This window comes from Parambassis ranga, chromosome 16 (genome assembly GCF_900634625.1).
Source record: "Parambassis ranga chromosome 16, fParRan2.1, whole genome shotgun sequence".
Lineage (NCBI taxonomy): Eukaryota > Metazoa > Chordata > Actinopteri > Ambassidae > Parambassis > Parambassis ranga.
In genome coordinates, this window is record NC_041036.1 from 10,360,411 (window position 1) to 10,376,009 (window position 15,599).

Here is a 15,599-nt window from a genome sequence, read left to right on the forward strand (position 1 = left end):
GTTACGGTTTGTTGATTTCTTCATCTGAGATGTTTTGCATCTCAGCTGACATGTCTACTTTATAAGCAAGCCCCTGATTATTATGTGTCGCAAACTGGGTGTGGTGTGAATGAGCAAATTCAGTCTGCATTCACATTGTACATAACATATTAGCCAATTTGGAAAAAAAATAACACACAGAGGCAGTGGACTGGGTTGATAAATATTTTCAAATTGGATCAGCTTATTATTTCACCCAAAGCGACTCTGAAAAGCAAATTGGATACAGAAGGGGATTTTATGTGCAGCTTCTTTGGGTTGGTTGGGCTTGGAGATTTACTTCAGCTATTCAAGAGGCCAGAACAGCCCCACACTACACTCCCTCTCCAATCAGCCTCAGTTGTGTGATTAGCATCTGTTTTTTTTTTTTTTACCCATAATCAACTAAAATAGTTCTTGATGCTGTTTATCTTATTTTAGCATGGAGATAATCTCGTTGTAGATTAGGTTGCACCAATGCAGCTATACATGGTGAATTTATAGCTTCGTGACACATGTCAGAATACAGAATATTTTAAAAAATGCTGCAAGAAGGAAGACATGTTGATTAGTGTCCTTTCATACTGTGCTACTTATTTTTTTCACTAAATTTAGTAAGTGAGGTCTCGCCAAACAGAAGAGTGTGGCCTTCACTTCCTGATATTGTAAGAAGGAAGCTGTAAGTCAGTCAGGTCGTTGTGGGGGTTGCGAGTTTAGACCTTTTCTCTCAGTCTTTCTTGATAATCTACACCTTCACAATGTGTGTCACCTCAGATCTTTTCCACATTAACTGTAGAGGAAACTGGGACACAATAGGCATTGCTTACAGTACAACATGTGGCACAGTTCACCGGGCGGGTGACAGGCGGGCTCCTGTATTCATGCCGGTTTAAGTGTTTAAAACTGACCAGCCACCCTTCATCCGGGACCTCCACTGGAACAAAGGTCATTCCCATGATTTGCCATTTAAAAATATCAACAACCATATTGTGTTAACACAGCTGGGGCTTTGTTTGACTTTGCTGAGGACATCTGTGTATCACATCTCTGTGGAGGGGAACGGAGGTACGGTTTGTTTTGGGCCGTGTGCCATGAGGAAGTTGTGAGATGTTTTTCCTGAAGAATAGCAGCACACAAATAAATCACAGCTAATCTAACGGGTATCACAGGTTTGATGAACAGATACCGTATGCTCAAATTAATGTAAGCTTTTTAAGTTTTGTTCTTTTTAGTTTCCATGACAACAGTATTGATTAGCAGTGTACTAAACATCCAAAAACATAAGGTGAGGCTGTCTCTGGACTTTTTTTTGCCAGCTGCAGGGAGGGGAAAATGTTGAATAGACACTTGTTACCAGCAGAGCATGTCAGAATTCTCAAAACATTTTTTCTGCTGAGCATTATGGGAAATACAGCTGCCGATCTCATAGCTGCCACCCATCTCAGATTACAATCAGGATTAACAGGCACGCTTTTAAACTAGTTAAAACACAGCGAGGACTGGTTTGGCATGGAAATTGTGGTTTTCCACTTTGTGATCCTGAACGTCAAAAAAGTTCCAGACAAGCCCCAATAATAGACAGTGTTTCTGCTTTCTATCACGAATACCAAAACACATCAATGAAGGAATATTAATAGCTGATATTTTTAACTCTGTTTCTGTTCCCTGCAGCATTTGAAGATGATGCGATTGCTGTTCCTGTGCCTGCTGCTGCTGCTGCCAGCTGCTGCCGGTACGTACTCATCTCAGTGATGCTTTCAGGTGATAAACATCTAATCGGGGTTTGTGTGCATCTCTGAGCCACCTTGGTTTCTTCAACTACCTACATGTGTGTGTGCGCGCTGTGTGCAACAACATTAATGTATGGACCACAGAAATGAGACGCTCTGTATTAGAATGACATTAAAGGAAGTCATGCACAGTGAAATTAGCAATTTCTATGACTGCACTCTGTCGTCAGATAGACTGTGGCACTGAGTGCTTGTTGCACTGCACAGTCCATGAATGCATCACTCCGTGAATTTACTAAAACTGGATGTCTACTTACCTTGTCCTTTTTTTGGCAGCTGTTTCAGAAGATAATGAAGGATCAGCTGATGATGGTATGTAGCTCTTGTATCTTTTGGCTTAAATAAAGAAATACAGCAGCAATGAATAAAGGATTGTACTCACGTTAATGGTGCTTTCAAAGAATATCAACAAGTGATTGTTGCTGTTTTTCAAAGTATCTTTAAAGGAATTAAAAAGTAAGGAATATTTTAAATATTCTGCTTCTACCTCACATTGTACATAAAGATGAATTAGATTCAGCACTGTGGTTGTAGACTTGTCAGTGGCTGACTCCACCATACTTGTGGACAATTTAAATATGGCCCAGGGATGGCTCGCTGTTGTAGGCAGCCTCAAGTGGCCAATTTGGGAACTGCTAACACTTTCAATATTCCAAACATTCCTTACAATTTGTAGAAGCTTTGTGGGCGTCATGTCAAATAGAATAACTTTAATAATGCAGCCTGCTGTGTAAAAATAGAGTATAATTTGCTGGAGGATTTTGTTTTTTTCATTTATAACTCACCTCAAGGTTTTTCTTCTTCATTTTAGAGTTCTGTATCTTGTTTGCACATCCCATATTGCTCTTCCACCTTTTGGCCTTAAACTGACATCATAAACCTTCTAATCAATAGTGTTGCTAAAAGATTAGAGGATGTTGTGGATCTGTAACACTTACACAACCTCTGATTTCTTTTATTTCACAGATATGGATGATGAGGATTTATATGCAGGCGTTGTGGGAAAGGGTGAGTTTATTACCTCTGTTCACAAGAGTGGTTTAAAAAAGTTTAATTGTGTAGTTTCTCTCTCTCGCTCTCTCTCTCTCTCTCGCACACACACACGCTGTAATGGCAGATGTCCAGAGCTGAGTGTCTGATGGTCTTGACCTCTGTAGTTGTCGTCAGTAAGTCGACATTGTGTACAGGGCGCTCTAGTCCTGTGAAAATTGTGGCCCCTGTTGGCTTTTACCTCCCCCTAACCATTACAGCCTGAATGGAATCAATTAGCTCTCTAGAGGCACCCTGTGGTTTCTGCTGAAAGGCCAATGAACACGTCGACATCTCCGCCATCCTGTCGGTCAGCTAATCAACATTGGCATTCTCATTCTCTCTCCACGCCTCTCTGTGTCACTCCTCATCTTCGCTTTGATGGACGTGTGATAGAATTACAGATCTGTTTAGAGCAGCGCTGCAGCCTGCCTGCTCTCTGAGACGAAGCATTTCTATAAAGCACAATTCCCCTTTCTCACTGCAGATGTATGGAAGTTTTTTTTCCCTAATTTCTGCAAATATTTCATTCCAAAGCCAAATTTTCACATTTTTTCCATGTGCATAACAGTTGTGTTAACAACAACACAGTGACTGCCATTAATTCTCATTAAACAAAACTCTGAGACTCACAACTATCTTGATTTAGGGAGGAAGTGTCACTTTGAGCATCACACTAATCAAAATGGTTGCACCCACAATTTAAGGAAGTAGTAGAACAGTGTGTGAGGGGTTGACGTGTGTATGTGAAATAACAGTTCTGTTTGTGACAGGTGTTCCTGACTCGACTGCAGATAAAACAACGGGTGTGGACGAAACCTCAAGTGAGAGAAATTTCTCAATCATTCATAATATCATACACTGATATCAAGGTAACCTACTTCACCGCTCACATAACCCTCTCATGTCTTTCAGATCAGCTCACCATGATTTTCATTATTGTCGCAGTGGCGGTGGTGACTATCTCAGTTGCAGTAATAGTTGGTAAATATTCAGTGCTTTGAAATGCGGCTTGTTTTATTTCCACAGTTGATGAATGTGTTGCTGTAAAGCCTTTCAGTACTTGGTCAGAATCACTGTGTGACTTGTAAAGCAGTTAATACTTAAGTACATATAAACTTTTCACTTGTGGAGCCATGACCTTTTCCCATTTTTTTTTTGCAGCTGTAATATTAGTAAGACGCAACATGAACAGTCGGCAGCAAGGGTAAGGTCAAATTTCTTCAGCATATAACTGTCATTTTCATTTTTCTTCCTTAACCTGCTTTCATTCTGAGTCAGTGTATTAACCAGACTACAAGTTTCTCTTTACGCTAAGTCAGCCAGTAAGTGAGAGAACCAGTCCGGTGGGTAACAGCCTTTCTGCTCCCTTGCCAAGTTGCCCTACTCCATGTGACTACTCATCAGCATCTAAACCAGAGAGAAACACCCAACAGTAAAAAAAAACACACATACAAAAACAACTAGCAACCACCCACTTCAGCCCGTCTGGACTTGTGCAGCAATTAGTATTATAGCTCGAGTCCTCCAACAACACCAGTGAACACACCCCACCTATCCATCTTAGCCATCTAACAATAGCCTTAAGACAGTGCCATTGGGTCTGTATGACCGAACAGGGACAAGACCTAACCTGTTACAACACTTACCTCATGAGCTGAACCCTGAGAGCTCTACACAGAAATACAACTACATGTAAACACGATCCTGGTGTCTTGACAACAATCACTCAGCACAATCAGACAGCAGAACAACCTAAACCAGTTATACAGAGAGACACTTTGCACTTGGCCTCCCTTCAATGCTTTGTCTATTTAGCTGCAGTTAGCTGTAGGATGGCTTTTTGCAGACTAATCAGTTTCTTTTGTTTTGGAGGTACAGTACAAGGAGGGTCAGGAGGGTTACAGAGTTCAAATGAGTCCTCAGAGCAGTGGGAAAGCAGCCTTTCAGACAATCTGCAAGGGTTAAATTCCTCTGCAGGATTACTGCCTGCCTCCCGGGGCCGCAGTCAGCGCTGCCTGTGTTTGGTGCTGACTGATCGCTCTGTTGAAAAGAGGCTTAATCACACAGCAACCTCTGGCTTGTTGGATCAACAGTGCCTCGCCACCTTTATAAGTCCCACCTGGGGATGAGCTGTGTTTTGAGGTGACGCAGTGCACAGTGCACCTGTCAAAGGCCTGCAGCACACAGCAGTCAGGCCTTTCTCCTGAATTCAAACTCACAGCAACATCTCTTGCATCTGTCTTGCCTGAAATTCAGAGAATATGCTAAAGATGACTTATTTTTTTGTCCTGTCCTCTCCTCTCTCCTTCTCTTCTCTCAGAGTCTACTCAGTGCCCACAGAACAGGACCAGAAACCAACCGTCTAGTGAATGGAGGAGCTGCAGCGCTATAATACAAAGGCAAGAGAGGAGCAATGCATCAGGCTATGTAATCTCCCCGTCTTCGACTCAGGACAGTTAGACTTCTTTGCACATCAGCCTACTTCTCACTGTACGGCTCATTTCTCCCTCCTACACAACCTCCTATACATATGTAACATATGCAATTTTTTTTCTTTACTGTTGTATACTTTCGTCTCTGTCCCAGCTGTTTGTACTCCACACACACACACAATTTAGCCCGGGACATTTGGAACACATTCAAACCTTCTAATTGGATTCTATTTGAGGAATCCAAATCAAAGCCAGTGAATATGGCTTGAAGCTTCTTTTGTTAAAAGGGATAATTTAGCACAGCCAGAGACGCCGCCACCCCCCCCCCCCCCCCTTTTTTTTTCCTTACTGCCTTGCAACAAGAAATTATTCCTTTCAGCTACGCAGTGAAACTATACTTGCGTTTGATTTGTTGCATGTGGAGCAGACCTGTCTGTGTGTGAAATGGTCGTTGAGCGAGACAAACCCTGCTAATCCACACTAAGCTAGCCCAGTGCTCACTTCATTCTTGTGTCTGACATCTTCTGTTCCTGGCCCATTAGGAGTGACAAGAGGCAGCGCAATAGGAAGATAAAAACCCTGTTCCACATCTGCTCAGCCTCAGCAAAGAGAGAAACACGTGGAAATAGCCAGTGTGAACACCCTCTTGCAACTCTGCAAATTAATCGACCACCATGAATGATGATGTTTTCTTTTTCCCCCCTCTCATTTTCATTTTGAAAGGCTTTCACTTTAGTCCCGCAGATTGTAAATAGCTCTCTGAATGCAGTGGAGAGCCAGATTAATGCCTCCCACACACAGAGAGAAGCATGGTGTGAAGAAGAAGGGGAAAAAAAATCTCACAAATTAAATAAAGTGGGATGATTGGGAAAATAACAACAAGGGCTTTGTTTCATTCATATGGAGCATGAAGCCGTCTCTGATTTCATTCAAATGAACTCAATCGTGCTATAAGAAGAAAATCGTTCTATCCAAGAACTGAAGGCAATGGTTGCTTTGCTATTTGTTGGCGGAGGAAGAAAGGGGGGGGGGCAGCATGCTCTGTTTGACATGTCAGTTTTTCATTTGTGGCTCACTGATAGTGGAGTCAACAACACTGGGAACAGCTACATAGAGTTAAACAGTGGATTTGTCAAACCACAATTGCTCTTTGCTCTTCAGCTAAATCTTCACTAGAAGCAGGGCCTGGCTGCAACACAACCAGAACTGAGATAGAAAAAAAACAATGCTGTCTTTATCGGGGTAACATTACAGCAACCCCTCCAAACAGATTGGCAGGTGTGCATCTTTTTCCTGGACAGTAAGTCTTACTTCTCCACATTGTAGCATTGCCCTTTTTAAGCCTTAAAAATGTGGCAGCATTTCAAAGAGAGGACAATTTTACCATAATTGCAAGACATTTCAATTATTTTTTTTATTTTGTTTTTATGTATCCGTTTCTCTCCAATATTTACAGAGGCTTGCTTTTTCTAACAAACACACAGCACAGTCTTCTCTTTGAATTAAAATGTGCAGAAACATTATGTGGTCCGTTCCTCCATGCGACCAAACTTCACTCTGTTACTCGGCTCTCTGTCATGACACTACTGATGTACAGTAAGTGTACCACATGTAGCGGTTTTTCCATCTCAAAGTGATAAACACGGAAAAAGGTCAGAATTATTCTCTGTTTTTTAAATGGACAGATTTATCATCTGTAGAAACTAAAGGAATCATCTGTCCTTTTATACTTCTATGCTTCTTCTAAACATATAATATATTGTAATATGTATTTACAGATTTACTGAGCTATGCATTTGCATCGTGTCTATTAAATATATTTGAATAAATAAATCTTTTCAGACACATGTTGAGTTTAAGGGGATTTATATTGAATTAATAGTTGAACTATTTGTAATTTAGTGTCATATTCTGGTATAAAAAATTGGACATCATGTTATCTTTATGTCATTATGCACTTTTCTATTCAGATTTTTATGCAAAGAACATTGACAGGGGTTTCTTATTCTGTGATCTGTAATATGTAACACACTATCTCACCAAAAAAGCAGTTGCTGTAAGTAAACATATCACAAATTAATTCTGTTTGCACAAGTGCAGTCACCTTTGATTTTACTCTGATACTGCTGTATATTGTGTAGCAATGCCTAACTCTGGATTGTGTTTGACATTAAATGTTCTATAAAATGTGCTTTTTTCCCCCTCACATTAGGTTGTTTGTATAATTTTAAAGCCATCTGGATGCAAAGATGCCAGTGGATGTTGTTTAATCTAGGGCTTTACTCACTTACAAGCAGAGAGCTACTAAGAGGCTTAGGCACTCTTAATAAACATCAGCTCAGTCAAGACCACTTTAGTCAGAGAAAAATGTATTTCCATCTGTGGAATGCTAGATTTGGCAGTATGGCTCTGTTTGTGGGGAAGCCTAAGGCAGTAAGAGTAGCAGGAAAGATCTTCCCTGGTACAGAGTGGAGCATAAATCAGCGACAACAGATCCTCAGTTCTGTTGGTGCAGACCAAAGGAGAAAGGTAAAATTCAGAAAATATATAAAAAACAAGCCATACTAATAAAAAATAAAATAAAAAAAAAACATCTGAACCTGCCTTTAACATTACTTTAAACAATGCCAGGTTTCTTGCATTGAGGAATTTTACCTACTCAAGTTAGCGTTTTGATGCCCTCCGAGCTTCGGAGTGTAACAAAGGAACTGCACAGTGATTGCATCAGACTTTGTTGTGTAAACCTGCTTAGTGTGAACACTCTGACACAGCAGAAGTGGAGAATGGGTGGGCAGTCTAATTAGGTTAAAAAAATTAGGTACCATAGAGGATATTTCTTCAATAAGATACAAAGATGAGCTGTCAGCTCATATTATGTGATGTACTGGGGATTTAGGGCAAAACTTGGCCAAACGGCCTGCCTGAATTAACACATTTGTTGACATTAATGGTGTAAAACTGCAGAGAAATAAACAGGAAGAGGAACTGACCCAGCCTGATTTTTATGTCCTCAATATACAGTTAAATAAAAGTGTGAGTCTGTGAGACTGTCAAACATGAGATGGCCTTATTTCTCATAACCTGTATTACAGTTTTTTCTGATTGCTTAAACACTAACAATGATTCTTATAGCACAATTTCTAAAAATATTAATAGTTATAGCAAAATCACTCACTGAGTTTGCAAAACTAAAAGCAAAAAAACTGCTTTACACTCAATTTGCACTTTTGTAACACACAATTTGCAATTGTATAAATATAATCCACTTGACAGCACTCTTTTTGCTGAACTGTAAACACAACTCACTGCTTTACACACAACTTCCAAATGATCAACACACTCCTAGTAAAACTACACACATTTATGGCTAGTATTTACACTATTTTGCCAACTGTCTGGCTACACTGTCACATGCGAGAACTGTTTTACATCATTAGTTCACTTTGCAATCAGCATGAGCTCTGTAAATAAGACACAGGTAAGCTTCAGTGTGGAGAACAATGGAGGGAGAAGGAGACTGAGAAGAATGAGAATTAGAGGAGGATGAGGACATGAGGAAGCAGGAGGAAGAGGACGAGGAGGTGAGGAAGGAGGAAGGGTAAGAAGAAATAGAATTACTGATGTCATCGGAGCTACAATAGTGGATCATGTGATCAACCATGGAATGACCCTGAACGGGTTCAGCCTGAGCCGCTACACTGTAGCAAGCATCATGAGGCTTATTGAGGCATATTGATGAGAATGGGTTAGTACAGTTCCTTCACAGTTTTGTAGGTGTACCATACTCTAATGAGAAAAACATCAATACTGTACATGTAAAACTGAAACTGTTACTCCATAGAATTACTAGACATCCAGCATCTGGAAGGAGGCATGCAAGGATATGGACCAGGCATCATGTCAGGCCTGGATACGGCACTCCAGGAGATATTTTCCCCGGTGCCTTGGACTAGAAGACATTGCATGCGACGTTGATGAAATTCTGTGGCCGGACCCAGAGAGACAATGAGACTGATTTTCTCTCTCTTTCAGTGAAATTGTTTGTTTTCTTGTGTGTGTTTTGATGTGTGTGAATAAACATTCATACTTGAAATTTGAATCCCTGTGTTTATAGAACTATTCATGACAAAAGTTTGACCTCACATGGACAGACCTTGTGCACAGAGAAAGCAAAAGCCAGATGTGTTTTCAGTTAATACCATCAGTGTGTAGTTGGCACATTGTGTGCTTAGTAATATGATGGTTTGTGTTAACTGTGTGGTACAAAAATACCATTTTTACAAAGGTTTGAAGAGTTAAGCAAGATGTATTAGCTTTTGCAAAAGATCTACAATGTTTTGCTGATTTGGTGTAAGGTTTTTTTATTTGTGTGTAGAGTTTTGCACAAATAGCCAATAGTTACAGAAATGTGCTTAAGCAATCAGAAAAAACTGTAATAATCCTGGCTGTAAGATGCCGCCTATGGCTATGTTACCAGCTACAAGACACAGGGGTCATTAGAAACAGGCCTGCCTCACATCTGAAGGTGTGATTAAAATATGAATCATCCCTACATTATTTGCCAAGATAAATAATCACTTTAACTTTTTTTAGAGAAAGTAAAAGATATGACATTTGACAAAGATTAAACAGGTGGTCATTCCACTATTTTCCCTTGTCAGCATGAATCATATGTTCTGTGCTTATTCATTGTTTTATTTATTGATACAGTTTCTAAGCAGCATGCAGTATGCCAATCCACACATACACACACAGCCAGTTGTTGGTTAAGTGTTTTTCCTTTTTTCCCCCCTCCTCATCCTTGGACCACTTGATATGACCTGAAAAATAAACACACAAGAATCAAAACCCCTGTTTCTGAAGGAAATAATAATCAGCAATAAATATGAGGAAAATAAACAATGTGCTTCGCAGCTTGTTTGTTACACTTTTTGCCCAACAAATAGCTTTATCATCATCCTTTTGATTTATTAATCATCACAGAGATTTCAGTCAGCATTCTGTTGAGCTATTGCATGTCTGAAGTGAATGATTGTTTGCCATACATCATCCTGTAGCCTGTGATATAAATTACTTATTCGACTGCGGCTTCCCATCAGCATGGTATAAGTGCAGTGCAAATAAACACCAGCGCGAAGAATTAAACAAGCAGAAGAATTAAAGATACTAAGATCATCACAATGTGCGATAATCACACACATCTGTGTTTGCTGACTGAAGGAGGTGAGTAAATCAGGAATAAAATGCACAGAAACATGAAGAAAACTAAGAATGTTCATGACATAGTGCTGTCACAGTGAGGAGAAGTTAGCAGAAACTAGTCCCCAGTTGCCTTCTACCATGCCGACGCTCGTCTACATGCTGACCCGTGACTCTGTGAACGACATCCTGATGCTAGTCAGCATAGTCCAATTTATTCCAAGGAGGAAACTCTACAGCGTGGCGGATTGGTTTTTGCTTTTAGTCCTTCCATGAAGGAACAGAGGTCCCCTTTTGTTTAACTGAGGGCAGATCATATGCTTGTCTTCAACAGACACAATACACAGACTACTACTATTACTATTACTTACTACTATACTATTCAGCATAAGGTCGTCGCTGTACTCACTTTGATGACTTCTTGTGACACCTGGGACATCGGCAGACTTTGCCACCTACAGTCAAAGACAATCAAAGTCAGAAATAACAAATCACAAAAATGGCTTTCCAATTTTTAGATAATTTGCTTTACAGAAACCCCCAAGCAAGCAGAGGGTGGCCTGGAAAAAACTTTTACTCCCTTTTAACAGGAAGAAACCTTAAAGAAACACCCTGCAGGTAAAGGAGGAGGAGAAGAGGTAGACAGGACAGAGGACAAGAGAGAGAGAGAGAAACATACATGCAATAAACATCCAACATTACAGGAGACAAACATGACCTGTTGTTGTAATTACTTACAGCTAATGACCAGGATGCCCATGACGAAGAGTACAGCAGCAATCACCAGGCCAGCATAGCGCAGAGACGCATAATCTGAACATACAAAACAATATACTCAGCCATCAAAAAACAAGCAATGCCAAAGAAAAGTCAGGAGAACGTCCTTACCATAGGTGAAACCTTCGTCCCACTTCGAATCTATACCAAGTAAAAAGTAGAAGGAAAAGTATTGACTTAAATTTGAACAGAGGAAGCATCAACAGGAACAAAAAAGAGCGAGGATCACTTGGGAACAGCTGTCAGAGATGGCATGACAGATCTACTGGCTCTGCTGACAAGCTGTTGATGGTGTATCAAAACCCTATCTACGGTAAGCCAGCACAGCATGAGGACATAAATATCTTATCTCTTCTTGCATAAGGTACAATCAGCATTAATCTGCTGGCAAGAGAGGAAGTGAGGTGCGCTATTCTACCACTGGGTTTTGTTTGGAAGACAGGGATTTGTGATAGTGTCAGTCTGCCATGAGATAACAATGAAAACCGCAATGCCTGTGGCATTTAAGGTAACTATGGAGAAGGAAGAATTTTTTGTTACCCCAGGCAACTTGGATGCCGGCTTTTCTGGATCTCACTGTGGAGGCTGAAAAAAGTAAAAATATTAGTTCACTGGACTTTTTTCAAATGTTCAACATTTGTGTAAAGTAATGATTTTAAGTGCTAAGTTTATAGCAGATAACGAATATTCTGTGTATCAGTCTTGTTTTTACAAAGCCATTGTGTAACAATAAGAATGGGGAGTTTCTTAATAGTTTATAGCTTTAAAATTTTTAAAGTTACGCTAATGGTCTTGGTGAGAGTGGAAGTTCTAGTCTACTGAAGGCTACAGGCCAAACTCAATGGCTCCACCAACTGGATGTTCAAGCGCATAATGCAGAGGGCGAATGATTACCTGGTGTAGATGTAAGCTTTGGCTGCAGGTTTGTTGTCTCTTTAGTGGGAGCTAAAGAAAAAGCACATATATATTGGACATTACATGAAATGAAAAGGATGACATATGGTGCTGTTGACTCACCACGACTCCCTGCTGTAGTCTTTATTGCTGGTGTGGTTGTGTTGACTGAGTTGACTGTGTTGACTGTGTCACTGCCCTGGTTTGTGGTTTGTTGAGGAGGGAAGGCATCCGGGGAGGAGTTAACATCTCTGGTGACTCTGCTCTCCGGTCTTCCTCCTGTTGCAGTCAAAAAGCAACTGTAAGGTTATAGCTTCATTGATTTATACATTTATAGACAGATAGATAGATGTAGTATTGTACTGTACCAGTGATAGTCGAATCAGTGACTGCCATTCTGTTGTTAAGAGACACACTGTCATCTGTAGATGTAGGATCCTGTGCCCTCGACACTGTAGGATAATAATTCACACTTTAATGACAAAAGTCAGATAAAACCTCACAGCGAGGTCTAATGCAGTCCACTTTACAGGAAGAACAAAGTCCAGTTCTCTTTCTGCTGGTGAGTGTCTGGAACAATGCTTTGAAGTGTTCCTGGCAGAGGCCAGACTTCAGAATGTGTCTGGCCACGCAGAGGGGGATAAAGAGGCCTGCAGATGCACTGAGTATGTAATAGTCCTGTGAGTGGGGCTGTGAGGCAACCTCCAACTACAACAGAGCTGGATTGTTGTTTGAGAGAACAGGACAGAAGGGCTGTTGTCTGTTTAGTCACTCAGCACCTTCCACTTAGCACTGCAGCTCAACAGAACCTCAGATTTCCTGGGCTATGCCGATTTTAGCAAGTTTAATGAACCCATGTGAGGAAGCTTGATTAAGAACGTACTGAGTTCTAGCTGATTTGCATGCGGACGTGTCAGATAAATCCAGTGTATTTAATAAACTGCATTCATATATTAAGTTCTAATATTTATGTTGCCATTGGGATTTTCCTACTCTTGTAGCATGTGACTTCACTGCTCCTCAGTCTGTATACACAATGTCATTATTGTCATATTATATTGTCATTATAAGTACATGTGTGTGGCCATTTATCAGGCCAGCAGTTCAGCGTGGGGAGCCTGGTATAACCTAATAGAGCAGCACAGCACATTATGTGTGGAAGTCATTTTGTCATATTGCAAGGTTAATTTGTGTCCATGAAAGACAATGCAGCCCTGTCCTTGGCCCTGTCACTGATTACATGTAGCAGTAGAGACTAATATACAGGATTCGATTTTAAGCAGTCATTTTAAAATGTATCTCTCTCATCTCAACTTCATGGAGGTGATGCTCGACTGTTGATAGGCTTATCTGTCTGGACAGCTAATATTTTATCTTCATCATGGAGTAAACAAAGCACATTCTGTCTCTTCTAATAAAGTAATTGCTCACGCTGGTTAATAGATATTTCAAGCCCCAGTTTTTGCTTATCAAACATGTTTGACCTTTGACTTCCAAATTCTTATCTAGCCATCTATAAGGAAATTACTATTTATTTTATGTTTGATTTAGATATGATCTAAATCTAGTTGAATGGAAAAATATTGGCACAATTTTTCTGTGTCACATCCAGGTAAGTTCAGTCATCACCCAAACATTCTTCCTCAACCCAGGATGCCTGGAATAGCAGATAATAACACAAGACCATGACCCAGAGTAATAACACAACACACCCTCATGTGTGCTACTCATATGCTGTGAGGCAATATCACAGACGCACAAACTGAAAAGTTACAATTTCACAATATAGCTTAACATCCTGTTATTGTCATTTGTGAGCTAAATGATTCAGTTGTATAATCTCATGTCTCTGTTTACTCGTGGGTACATTTAGTTCCAGGGGGATTTTTTTTGGCACTCACCTTTAATCATGGCACACAGGAAAAAGACAAAGGAAGCCATAAAAATCTGTAAGAAAAAACAAACAATGATGCAGAAAGTGTAATGTTGCCATCACAAACTCTGTCTCAACTGTTTTAACATAATCTGTAGGACATAGTTACAGATTACAAGGGGGCAGGAAGACGTTGAGGCCACTTCTCCTTCCTCATTTAGCACGAGGCTACATCCCCCTCCACACACACCACATGCAACGTGACAGAAAACCAACTCTTACTTTGAATGTCAGACTTTCTTTATTTGTCAAAAATGAGTGATCGAGGCTGCACACTGCGTATGGAATACGCCCACACGTGTCTGCACTCTATAGATCTAACTTCATCATATTTTGTAAGCTGTCACCAATTAAAAAAAATGACATTGGAGGATGTGTCAAAACAACACTTAAGATAATGGAAATGCGGTACCAGCGAGCAGCAACGTCTGAATCAATGGAAAAACATACTTCTTCCTCCCCCTCAACATCTTGCCCATAGCCAAAACAAAACAGTATAGAAAAGGAGAAGAATGCAACAGACACGGTCCGGTGTTGCATATTTTTTTTATTATATATATACAGAAAGCATGGCAGTTATAGAGAACTGCCATGCTTTCAGGTACAAGAGAGGTAAGTAGGGTGACAGATGGAAGTCCAGGCCAGGGACTTGGTTTGAATCCACCCCCAGCAGAAAATGAATCTCGATCTCTGACCTATCCTGGTGGCAGCTCATCCTCGAGGCAGGGAACAGTGTGACAGGTGAGCGTCTGTGGCCGTCATGAGGTTTGACAGCTCAGATTAGCAGGTCATGCCAATCTTCATTTCACTCCAGAGCATATGTCAGAATGAGGCCTGCTTCCCCTGGGCTGTACAGGCGTCTTTGCCTTCCCCTAGCCTGACCTGCCTGCCTGTTTGTCACATCCAGCGCTCTCACTCACTCTCCGTCTGTCTGTTCATCCATTTGTCTGTCATCCTCTATCAATCTCTTCTCAGTCGACTTCACCCAAAACACCCCTCAGCCCTCAGATATTTAGTCACTCATCCTGGCTAATATGCTTACCTTAGTATCCATCCTGTGAGGAGCCTGAGTCCAGAGATTTATCCACAGCCTCATTATCCACAATGCTTCTATGTATGTCCCTTCTGTAAGGCTGATGGAGAAACTGCTAACCAACCACACCCATGTGCTCAGTACCACCACTTCCTCATTCAATTGCCTGTTTCAGTCTCTCTCTCTCACTCCCTCTACCCACTCCCTTTCTCATGACAAGGCCTCCTCCGGCTTGTTCTTTGGCTTCCACTGCGCCTGCATCTCTGTCTGCAGATCGGCCGTCTCTCAGCACTGCAGCAGCGTTTCTATTCCTCCCATCCTGTCTGGATAACAGTCTCTGTTTGCATATGTTTTATGTCCACAGTTCCATCTGTCATCCCTGTTCATGATGCTGACCCACAAACAAGTGTAAGTGGCCTTGCAATGAGAGGTTGTCACTATATATACCATCACACAAACGCGGTATACTGGAGGATATGTTATTTAAATAC

At 40.8% G+C, this 15,599-nt stretch overlaps 1 protein-coding gene across 1 annotated transcript; it reads right to left on the bottom strand.

Moving 5' to 3' along the window:
* Positions 1–9,616: 9,616 nt before the first annotated feature.
* On the bottom strand, positions 9,617–15,275 carry fxyd5 (FXYD domain containing ion transport regulator 5). Its single transcript, XM_028424673.1, has 10 exons — positions 15,118–15,275; positions 14,044–14,089; positions 12,511–12,594; positions 12,266–12,421; positions 12,143–12,193; positions 11,789–11,833; positions 11,360–11,389; positions 11,210–11,284; positions 10,881–10,926; positions 9,617–10,092 (listed from the first exon to the last, which is right to left on the bottom strand). Exons 1-10 carry the CDS (start codon positions 15,169–15,171, stop codon positions 10,068–10,070), a joined length of 612 nt encoding a protein of 203 aa, XP_028280474.1. The 5' UTR covers positions 15,172–15,275; the 3' UTR covers positions 9,617–10,067.
* Between the last annotated feature and the right edge of the window lie 324 nt (positions 15,276–15,599).

Excerpts from the sequence above, each read along its gene's own strand:
- fxyd5 (XM_028424673.1), bottom strand. The coding sequence starts at position 15,171 with ATGAGGCTGTGGATAAATCTCTGGACTCAGGCTCCTCACAGGATGGAT. Across the intron at positions 11,390-11,788 it reads CGGCATCCAAGTTGCCTGGG|ATTCGAAGTGGGACGAAGGT; the intron begins GTAACAAAAAAT and ends TACTTGGTATAG. Across the intron at positions 10,093-10,880 it reads TGTCACAAGAAGTCATCAAA|GTCATATCAAGTGGTCCAAG; the intron begins GTGAGTACAGCG and ends TTTATTTTTCAG.